Below are 11917 nucleotides of genomic sequence, written 5' to 3'. Positions count from 1 at the left end.
CCTGATATGGTGGTAGACCCCGATTTACTCACCTTTTCAATTTTCGAAGATTTTAGAAAAAATCGGGAAGTTGCGAGTGATGTGGTAAGATTGTGGTATAGACTCCCTACAGAGGATATGTCGAAGGTTAGGTCTGTATTTGAGGATAAGGATCGTGAGCTGATGAAGATGGCGTTAGAAGCAAAGGATTGTAGAGAGGTTCACATATACATTGAGCATAGTGAAAGTCAACCATCCGTAGGTGTTCAAAGTAGAGAGGAAGAGGATTTAGGTGAGAATGGTGATGATGAAAACAGAGTTGTTGAAAGTAGAGAGGAAGAGGATGATGGTGAGAATGGTGATGATGAAAACAGTAGTGATGACGAGGCTAGAGAAGAAGAGAGTGACGAGGAGGATAGAGGAGAAGAAAGGGAGGATACTGATGTTGAGGAAGAAGAAAGACACGAAGAAGGTGCTTTAGTGGTTAATAGAGAAGAAGAGGGTGGAGTGCCATCGGAGGATGAGAATCAGATATTAGGTGAAGGAGATGATGACCCACGGTTTGATAACATGTTAGCGTTAATCGAACAAGAGCCGCCTCATGTATTTCGTGGTAAGATTACTCAGCATCCTGCAGATGATGAGGGTGTGGATAGTGACGTTGAAGGTGAGAGACCAAGGAAAGATGGTGAATACCCAGATTCGCCGGAAGACACTGATGAAGAATGGCATAATTGGAATAAGAAAGATGACCATGGAAGGAAGTTTAAAGGGAAGAGCAAGGCTGATTATGATAAGCCTCCATACTTATGGTTAATGCAAACTTTTAACAGCGGAGAGGAGTTCAAGGATCAACTTTTGAGGTATGTATTGAAAACTCAGTATGATGTGAAGTTGAGTAAGTGGAATGTGCAAAGGTATGCAGCCATTTGCACATATAAGAAATGCAAATGGAGGATCTACTGTTCGGTGGAGAAGCCAATACGGAAGTGGATGGTTAAAGTGTATGAAGACAAACACTGTCATTTGCCTATGGGAAGAGCTAGGATGCTGAAGCAAGGTACAATTGCAAGGCTTTTCAAAGAGGAAGCAAGGCGCCGACCAGACATAAGGAGCTCTGAAATTAAGGACGAGTTAATGCACAGGTACAAGATCTCGGTTTCAATCTTCAAGTGCCGAAAAGCCAGGAGAATTGCATTGGATATGGTTTTGGAGACTCAGAAAGAACAGTTTGCTAAATTGTGGGACTATGAAGCTGAGTTGATCAGGTCTAATGAGGGAGTTACGACCGAGATTGTAACCGTTCCCAAAGATGGAAAACAGGTGTTCGAGAGCTTCTATGTCTGTTTCGAACCACTAAGGAGAAGTTGGAAGAAATATTGCAGACCTTTAATAGGGCTTGATGGTGCTTTCTTAAAGTGGGAGTTGAAGGGAGAGATACTAGCTGTCGTTGGTAGGGATGCAGAAAATAGGATATATCCTATAGCTTGGGCAGTGGTAAGAGGGGAGAACAAGGATTCCTGGGAATGGTTCATCAATAAGTTGAAGGCCAATTTAGATTTGGGTGTAGGAGATGGAGTTACATTCATATCTGACAGGCAAAAGGTATTGTTCTTCAATGCTGATGACTATCTTAGCTGCTTACATTATTTTTTTTTCTAATACTAAACATGTTTACATCATATGCAGGGTTTAAAAGTAGCTCTTGCTACTGTTCTTCCTAATGCAGAGCATAGGAATTGTGCAAAGCATGTCTACGGGAACTGGAAAAAGAAGTATGGCGATGTTGATTACAATCCATTTTTCTGGAATGTGGCGTATAGCAAATCTGTGGGAGAGTACCAGCTACATATGGATGAGCTCAGAGCATTCGATGCAGAGGCACACGATGCGTTGTTAGCTGTGGAGCCCAAGACGTGGTGCCTTGCTTTCTTCACTGGAAATGCTAAGTCTGCTAATGTATGCAACAGTTTGTCAGAAAGCTTTAACAGGACGATTAAAGGAGCTAGAGAACTGCCCTTGATAAACATGTTAGAGGCAATTAGGAGGCAGGCGATGACACGTATAGTACGCAGACTGAAGAGAGCTAAGGCGTGTATAATGCCTTTCCCAAACAAGGTCGGGGACATTTTAGAAGAAAATCGAGAGGAGAGCAAGGACTGTTCTGTGCTTACAAGCTCAGACAATTTGTTTGAGGTTTTACTCTACGGATGCAGCTACGAGGTATCCCTTCGCCTGCGTCATTGTGTTTGTAGAGACTGGGACCTGACCGGTATTCCTTGTTCACATGCCATTCGGGTGATCAACGAGAATCATCAACAACCAGAGAAGTAAGTTATTTCTTTTTTGAAGTATATGTTTTTAATGTAGCGACCAGGTTTTAATGTGTCCAAACCTTTTGTTTCAGCCATGTCGATATCTGCTATAGAACTGAAACCTGGATAGAAACATACCGAGACAACATCAAGCCAGTTAATGGGGAGATATATTGGGAGAAGACTAATAAAGAGCCAATTGGGGTTCCAGGATTCAGAAAGATGCCAGGGAGACCCAAGAAAAAGAGGATCAAGGCTGCGCATGAGTCTCCTTCTAAGCCTAAACGAGTTACCAAACATGGCAGAACAATGACATGTGGAAATTGCAAGCAGACAGGACATAACAAACAAGGTTGCAAGAATCCTGCTTTTGTGGTCCAAGGTCCACCTCGCAAACGTGGAAGACCTCGTAAAAATCCTGTTGTAAGAGCCTCTTTCTCTCTAACTTTTATTTGTTCATCTGAACTACTTGAGTAATGCTAGTTGGTATTTCTGATGTTGTGGGATCACAGGATGTTGAAGCTAATCCACGGCCTAAAAAGAAGCGCAACACTACTCAATCGCAGCCTCAATCAGAGCCTCAATCACAACCTCAGTCTCAGTCGCAATCACAGGCGTCTACCGTGGCTCCAGCTACTGTACCTCAACCATCCACTGCGGCATCGTCTTCTAATACTGCACCTGCTGGTACTGGACGACGTCGTGGTCGTCCTCCAAGAAGAGGAACAGCACGTAGGAAGGTCATGGAGTCTACATGTGCCTATATACCAATCGAGTCTTTGAGTGCTTTGGTCAAAGTTCAAGAGAGGTTCCTGAAAGCTCTTCACGCAGACAAAACTCACGGGAGTAGATGGCTTCTACTGATTTGGTCACCTCTTGATTATCTGCTTTTGCTGTTTGCTTTGTTGTCTATGGTGTCTGTGTCTAAACTCTGTTCAGTTGTTTGCTTTGGTGTCAAACTCTAGTCATTTCGTTGCTTTGGTGTGTAAACTCTCATCTTATTTTGTAAACTGATTCCATTATGTTTCTACTCATATTTGGTACTTTGTTTACATGTTTTGATGTGAGAAAATGAGAATAACACAAGATCATAGCAAAACATTAGAAACCAAATCCAAATAGATCATTACAAGCATTACCAAAGTAGCAAAATGTCACAAGCATTACAAACCGAAATCCCAACATCTCACTTCCTAAACCCCAATCTTCAAACCCCATTCTTCAAACCATTACATCTCACTTCCCTAAACTGACAATTACCGCAGTAACACACACAAATCTTACCCACGAAATGACCACAAATTGTCGACATAGCTTCTCTTTCTCAAGGCTTGAAGCAAGTTTTTCCTTCAGTTTATTGTTCTCAGTAGTCAATTGCAGCAACATGTCTGTATTCTGGGTGCTTGTCTCGCTTTTCTCTCCAACATAAGCCATTTCCTTACCTTCTTCTCCGACGATTGCTCGCAGCTTTTTCAACTCGTCTCCTTGCTCCCGAATCAAATCGCGAGCTTCCAACAAAGCGTTTTTCTGCCACCCTTGAGGCTTTTCAGCATCGAACCATCTGAAGAAGTTGCAAGACTTCCAATTTGCAGCTCCACATCCATAGAATCTTCTCCCCGGATTATCATCCGTCCAAGCCTTTCTCACCACAGACACCTTCCCACAGTGACACTTCACATAACCCTTGAATCCTCCACCATGTGAAGCGTTTGATTCTGTTCCGGAGCTTTGACTCTGATTCGACATGTCTTTCTTATTTGAGAGAGAACGATTGAGAGAGATTTTAAAAAAGGGAATTAGGGTTCGAGCATTTGGGAATTCTCCTTTTTAAAACGGCTCTAAACTCCTCGACTTAACCATGATTAGATAGAGTTAACTGACTAAACGAAAAACTTAACAGTATTGTTAGTGTCGTTAACCTCTGTTAACGAGTCATTTTAAAATAATCAGGCGGTAAACATTTGAGTATTTAAAATAGGCAACTAAATAACTTAAGGGTTTTTACTGGGCACACAAAAACTTGAGGATTTAAAAAGCTTATCAAAATTAACTTGAGGATTTAATATGGAATTTTCCCAAAAAAATATCTTACGCATGTGTTTTATGATGCTCTCTTTTTTCATAGTAAAAACACATACAACTTATGATGTTTATTGTGCCTTAGATTAGCATTTATCTTGCCTCAATTTCTCTAAATTTTGTTTATGTTAATCTGACTAATCATTTAACCATATCTTCTTGATTCACCATTAGCTACCATAAAACATAGGCTAAGCTTAGGCAAAAACCAAGACTCTCTTACTTTTACCTCTTGTCTGTATATGACAACTCTTAACTCTTAATAACACACATGTTCACACACAATATCTTTCCCTCTTAATAAATCACTATGCAATCTATAATTTTTCTAACAAATATTTATGAGTTTTGTCTATTTCGAAAAATAGTTTTTTTATATAAAAAAATTTCCTATTGTGTTGGGTTTTTAATTTTATTGAAAATGGATATTATTATCTATTAAATCTTTTCAATTCTCACATCAGCTGTATCAATTTAGATTATAGACAAATCATTTAAAATTTCTCTAAAAATAATATATTATGCGCACGTGTTTTCTGCTACTCTCTTTCATAGTAAAACACATAATTTATGTTTGTTTTGACTTAAATTGTCATTATTATCTTAATGTATCTAGATTTTTTATGTTGACTAACTAGTTTAACCAAATCTTCTTGATTCTCTATTTATGGATATACAGACAAGAGTTAAGAGTAAGAGAGTATTGCTTTTTGACTAAGCTTAGCTTAAGTTTATGGTGTGCAGATAGATCTTCAAAATTTATTAATACACAATCTTTGACACGTTGTTCTCATAATCTCACTCCTCTAAAACCCGAAACGTATCTCTTCTACAATTTCCACGCCCCAGTAACCTATATAAGAAGTCATCCCACCCCACAACACTAAAGATCATAACAACAACAACAACAAAAAAAAACAACAAGAAAACCAAGTAGATCTTAAGAGAAATGGATTTCTCAAATGTTTTTGTGAAAGAAGATAATCAAGTGAATGAAGAGAAACCTCCACCTCCGCGAGTGTGTCCAAGGTGTAACTCAGACAACACCAAGTTCTGTTACTACAACAACTATAGTGTTTCTCAACCGCGCTATTTCTGCAAGAACTGTCGTAGATATTGGACTCATGGTGGGGCTTTAAGGAACATACCAATTGGTGGAAGTTGCCGTAAATCCAAGCGTCCAAAGATGGATCAACCCTCTGTTTCTCAGGTGGTTTCCGTGGAGATCCAACAAGCTAATCATCACCAACCTCTGTTACATACTCAAGAAACCAACGAGTTTGTTGGATCTTTTGCTCAAAAAACCAAGGAGTTTGTTGGATCTTTTGGTTCTTCTTCTTCTGTTGTTGTTGAGAACCATTTTGGTTCTTTGCCTGAGATTCATGGTGATATGGTAACTAATGTGCCTCCAATTCAAAGTTTCCCACCAATGGAGGCCTTTGATTTCTCTGATGTATCGTTCCGACAAGACTATTATGATGGTGGATCCAGTGATTTCGTTGGCAATCCCTTGATAAATCAATCATTTGATGGATCTTTTGCTGTGAGCTCTGATCATAACAGTTACCGCATAAATCAAGAGGATCCAAACAAGTGGAACCCGAGCTTCAACAACATTATGAACATGAATCATAATGCCATCAATATTGGAAGCAGAGGATCTTCAAGCACTGATCACGTGAACAGAATCAGAAACACGTCTGTGTTTGAGTCATCCTCCTATCAAATGAAGAAGCATGGTCCTTGAATCTTAACCGTTTTACCCGTTTTCTCTTTTTCATTAAGCTAATAATGTTTCAGTTTTTGTTTTATGTTTTTTTTTCTTTATTTACTTTGATGTTTTATTTTGTTTTTTTTCTTAGTTATGAAAGTTTGCATCTTTGTTTCCCAAACGATTCAACCATAAGAATCTAAGATGCTTGTCTAATTTGTTTTTAATATAATATAATTATCTAGTCGAGAGTCGAGACCAGTTCGTTATTTTGCAATCTGCCTCTTGAGGCTTGACCATGTGACAACGCATTTTTTTCTACTTGTAGAACTTGTAAATGGGATGTTGAGCCAAATCGTGAACTAAAACTTTAGATTCTTTAGCTAACATGCAACGTCTAGAGTGTAAAAAAAAATGACATCCACATGCATGTAAATCTCTCTCTCTCTCTTTGTTTTTTTTTTTAATTGTTAACACTAACAAAACCATATCACTATAAGAAAACATGCCATATTCCTATAAAAATTACTACAAAAAATTTCGTAAGAATATTTTTAACCAATTTTATATGCAATTATGACGAAAAAATAAAAATAGTAGAAAAAAGGTAAAAAAATTTCTACGAAAAGAAAATATAAAAAAATGGTAGGATATATCCAACCAATAACCTACCAAATTTATATTCGTAGAAAATACGGTCAAAATTTGGTAGAAAAGTGGTATGACCCAATTGACTGTTACGCTGGTGGAAATTTCATACGAAATATTGTTTGTTGTCCTACAGATTTTTTACGAAATACTATTTGTTCCAAAATCGTAGAAATTCTGTAGAAAATATGTCTTCTGGTTTGTCCCACATCGAAAAACTAATATAATTTAGATGAAAAAGTTTCACTATAAATAGAACAAAATTAAAATTTTTTACGGATTTCCTACGAAATATTGTTTGTAGAAAAATTGTAGGAATTCCGTAGGAAAATATGTCTTTTGGTTTGTGTCTCACATCGACAATCTAACGTAATTTAGTTGAAGAAGCTGCACTATAAATGAGAGTTTTCAGCTTCTCTTTCTTTCTGATTAATAATTACTTAATTAAGTTATAAACTTATAGTAATTAATGAATTTATTTTGTTTTATATATATTTTATTAATCAACTTTATAATTATGTATTAATTTAAATTAAATTTCCAATATTAATTTTATTTTGATTTTATAAAATTAATTTTCTTTTATGGATAGGAAATTGGTAAAAAAATTGGTAGAAAATAGTAGTAGGAAATTCGTAGGAAATAGGTAGTTAATATTTCGTAGAAAATTGGAAAGAATACAAATCGAGAGAAAAATCTAGTAGTTTAGTGAATTTCTATGTATGCGCTATTTTATTTGAGCCCGCTTAGCTCAAAGGTTAGAGCATCGCATTTGAAATGCGATGGTCATCGGTTCGATTCTGATAGCCGGAAATCGTAGAATATTTTCCTATCAACATTTTCGTAGAAAATTTTCTATCATTTTTTTACCTTTAACGATTTCCGACGACCGATTTCCTATAAAAAAAATTCGTATGAATTTAGTAAGAAATGACTGTTTTCTACAATTTTTAAGGATATTTTCCGTAAGTTTTTTGCATGTTTTCTTGTAATGTATGTAATCTCCATACAACATAAGTTAAACTCACGCATACCACTTGATAATTTTTAGAAAATTTGGATACTCTTAAGATTATAAAAGACCGGCCTCTTTACCAAATACATATAAGATTCATTAATTTTATTTTGGTTAAAGTATTGTTATTATTATTATTTTTAATGAGTTTGCTGAGATTGGATTTATATTATCCTAGGCAAACCAAATAGTTTGTATGATTAGTTATAATGATGACCATAGTTCGAAAAAAAAGTTAATATATGACATTATTGCCATAATTATATATTACTCTCTCTATTTTAAAAATAATATCAATTTAGAGTTTCAGCCGTTTATAAAGAAAACTATCAAAGTTCTACTTTATCTATTTTTAATACATTGTATCAATTTTTAATCTGATTATTACACTAAAGTAATAGGGTTGAAATTTGATTTTTCAAAATTCTGCTATAAAAACATAACACAATATTTTTTGTAAAACAAAAATAAAACCTTAAATCCACACTCTTTATAAAACAAATGGAGTTGTTATTAATAAAGGTATGAATTGTCTATCTAGAAGTCAACTAATAAAGAGAATAGGTAAGTCCAAGTAATTGTGATTTTTTTTAAATTATGGCGAATCAACTATGATGTAATACTTAGAAACTAATTGAAATTATATCTTTCAATATAATATTTATTATTCTTTATTGTTTCCCCCTCTTTTGTTGTCTTATTTAGGTAATGTGTCTAACAATGAATGAATTCCTATATTTTAACATATTGATTGGTTGTTTCAAAAAATGTGGTTCTCTATTAAGAAATTTATGTAGTTATAGGTAATTATGAATATATGGTTAAGAACTAAAATTATAACATAAATACATCAAGTTGTTGCCTTGTTGGGAAGGAAAAGAAATTGTTTTCTCAGATTTCCTAGAGCCACACGGCCACTTTAGACGAAAAAATCTTAATGATATTAAAGAAAATCTATTATAACAAGGACATATAAAAGACGTCCAGATTTTGCTGACTGACACGTTGGTACGACCGGTTATTGTTTACCACAAGTTTCAGACCGGAAAAAGCTATATTTTGTCAGTCATCGATTCCGACAAAGATAGAGATGAGACCTTCCACAGTAAATTTGACACGTGCACATTATCTCTTTATTTATTTTGTCAACATCTTTCTTCTGAATTTCACTATCCCTATTATTTTTCAAAAGTTGGCAAAAATAAGCATTTTAATCTCTTTCTAGTAATTGTTTTTTTTCTAAAACAAAATTTTCTAGTAATTTTTTTTTTTAACTTGCTATCGTTTTGTGTTGAGTGTAAATCGTGAAGAAGCACTTTAATAACAGCTAATTTTTTTTATCCGTATGGACGTTTGGTTAAAGAAGATTATAGAAATCCAGAGGCTTTTAATATTTAAAGTCATTAATTAAATATTTTCAAAATTTTGAAAAGTAATAAAAAGGTGTTCGCGACGAAACAAATTAAGACGTTCAATACACGCGTCCATGCATTTAATAGCAAAAGCTATTGACGGTACAAAACGTCAAAAACAAATGCCCTTCGACGTGGGTAATTACTAATTACACAAAATCATCTACATTATATATATATGAGTTTCATCTCACAAGCAATTCCATAATCAAACCAATCATTCCTTTTGTTTCTTCACGTACTATTCTTGTTAATCCAACAATGGCTACTTCGCGTCTAGCTAGGTTTGTATCAGAGGTTGCTCCGCCTCAATTCGTGACGGTGATGAGGAGGCACAGAGCAGCTAAACAAAAGCTTGACACAATCAAAGAAGAGGAGAATAAAGAAGATTGTTTCGGTGGTAGTGGGATGATGATGATGTCTAGTAAGATGACATCATCGCATCATCATGCTTGTTCTTCTTCCTCTAGTTCGGTTTCTAAGTGTGGATCAACCTCTAAGAATTTTCTTGTTGAGGTTCGAAGCTCTTTTTCTGTCTTCGAAAACTAAAGGTCTAGCTATGTGGACTGTGTTTTGTATTGATCGGGTCAATATTTTTGTGGGCACCCGTTTCTATTCATAGTTTACTGAAGATTTCGGACCTTTTTATTATTATCTAAAAGGTTCGATTTACATTTACGTGTTGTATGATTGTATCTCTTAAAATCTTAATCATTTATAATTTTGTATCATCGAAGGTTCTCCTTCTACATGACTACATATTGTAATTTTTGGAACCCTGTTTTAGTAAGGATGCAATTTTGTAGAGACGTTTATACACATTTATAGTTTTCTTGCTTTATATACTAATAGTAATGTTGGAAACAATCGGGATTGATGCCAACAACACCCATATAGTTTAGTTAACTTTAGTTTAGTTAACTTTATATATATATATATATATTTCATTTTGTTATTTGTAAGTAGCGACTATCACACGCATACTAAGCAGTAGTGGTTAGTTTAGTTAACTTTATATTTCTAGTTCCAGATCAAATGTGGGGATAATAATAAAATGAGTCCCAAATATTATTATAATATTCAGATTACAATTTCAAATTGCAAATACAATAGTACCGAATCTCAAGCACTGGAATTTCCGAGAAAAATTATAATTATTACTAACAGAATTTCTTAAGTCAATTAATTGTCAGACAAATTGCACTAGGCAAAAAAGCGGACAAAATTCAATTTATGTTTGATTGCAAGTTTCATGAACCAAAAGTCTCATAATTAAAAGCAAATTGGACAACCACAATTATATGATTGATAATTTTGTTTAACAATAACAATTAACAGATGAAAATTTTTAGCATCTGATATATGTGAGATGCATTAGTATATAAATAAGATAGATCTACGGCAATACTGTATAACTACATAGAACTAAGTTTCAATTACATCTATTTATGTGCTCCTCTGATTTCAAGTGTTTTATCTCTTTATGTAAAGCTCTGTTTTCAGTTAATACTCTGTTTTGCATTAGTGTATAAATAAGATATATTTATGGTTATATATATATCTAGAATATTAAGTGTCTCAACCGTCAAATTTTTTTGTTGTTGCTTAATAGTAAATAACTGTGGAAGATTTATTGTTCTAAGGTCGTAAATTTAATTTACATAGTGTGTGGTTGGGTTAATTTTATTTGTTTCGAAAATAATGCTTATTTAACTTTTATCCCATCTTATCAGTAAACAACTTGAGCTTATTATCAGTTAGAAATAATTGATAACCATTTTGAGCGTTTGACTTTTGAACTTTTAATTTTTAAACCATTTAAATTTAGTTGGATAAAGAACAACAATTATTATATTCTGGAGCGAAGTCTTTCAAATATAGACTTTTTTTTTGCTTTTTATTTTGTTAGCTAAATACTATGAGATCTAATATGACTAGGAAGGAAATTGTTTAAATCCCTAAAAAAAAAAAATTATGGAAGATAGAATACTTGATATATAAATTTTCCTATATGGTTGAGTTTTCTGTCTCCTTTGGATTAGTAGTATTGTGTAATCATGCACTCTCTTTCAATGCTATAAACCATACACATATAGTTTTTATGTTATATATTTTTCATAAATGACACAAAAAAATTTGTGAATGTACTGTATACTTACATTCATACAAATGTTTCTTTTTTTTTTTTGAATTGATTATACAATTTATTTTTATAAGAATTTTTTTACATCAAATTTTTGTTGTATTTGACCGTAGAAAATAGTTAGAAAAGATAGCTAAACTTAAGAGAAAATAATTAGAAAGAAAATAAAAATTTGGTTAAAAAAATTTTGTTTTAGTTGAGTCTCTTGTCATTCTTTGATTTTGGTATTGGTGCTGATATTAGTATTGCTTTTCATTATTGGTAATTTAGTAACACACATGTGGTCAGCACATTATCTTTCTCTCTTAATGAATCACTACTCAATCTTTATTTTTTCTAAAAAATATTTATGTGCTTTGTCTATTTTCGAAATAGGTTATTTTCCTTTGTGGTTGAGTTTATAGTTTTCTTAATATTGGGTATTGTAATCTTCTACATCCTTTCAGCTTTCACCATTTGTATCAATTTAGATTATAGGCAAATCAAATTAAAAAAATTATAAAAGAAATATTATCATACGAGCGTACGTGTTTTCTGGTATGTTTTTGTAGTAAAACACACACAATTTATAAATATTTTTTTGCCTAAAATTGGCCCTATATTCTCAAATCTCTT

At 33.8% G+C, this 11917-nt stretch overlaps 2 protein-coding genes and 1 non-coding gene across 3 annotated transcripts; 2 read left to right on the top strand and 1 right to left on the bottom strand.

The window, feature by feature from the left end:
* Positions 1–3530: 3530 nt before the first annotated feature.
* LOC112081895 lies at positions 3531–4040 on the bottom strand. The gene has a single exon (XM_024148755.1). It carries the CDS (start codon positions 4038–4040, stop codon positions 3531–3533), a length of 510 nt encoding a protein of 169 aa, XP_024004523.1.
* A 1247-nt stretch (positions 4041–5287) lies between these two features.
* On the top strand, positions 5288–6120 carry LOC18029475 (dof zinc finger protein DOF4.4). The gene has a single exon (XM_006413768.2). It carries the CDS (start codon positions 5323–5325, stop codon positions 6118–6120), a length of 798 nt encoding a protein of 265 aa, XP_006413831.1. The 5' UTR covers positions 5288–5322.
* A 1352-nt stretch (positions 6121–7472) lies between these two features.
* TRNAS-UGA lies at positions 7473–7545 on the top strand. The gene has a single exon. It is a non-coding gene; the product is annotated as a tRNA-Ser (tRNA).
* Positions 7546–11917: the final 4372 nt, after the last annotated feature.

The sequence above is a fragment of the Eutrema salsugineum genome, unplaced genomic scaffold (assembly GCF_000478725.1).
Source record: "Eutrema salsugineum unplaced genomic scaffold, Eutsalg1_0 scaffold_1, whole genome shotgun sequence".
Lineage (NCBI taxonomy): Eukaryota > Viridiplantae > Streptophyta > Magnoliopsida > Brassicales > Brassicaceae > Eutrema > Eutrema salsugineum.
The sequence above is the reverse complement of the archived record's forward strand: the minus strand, read 5'-3'. Positions and strand labels throughout refer to the sequence as shown.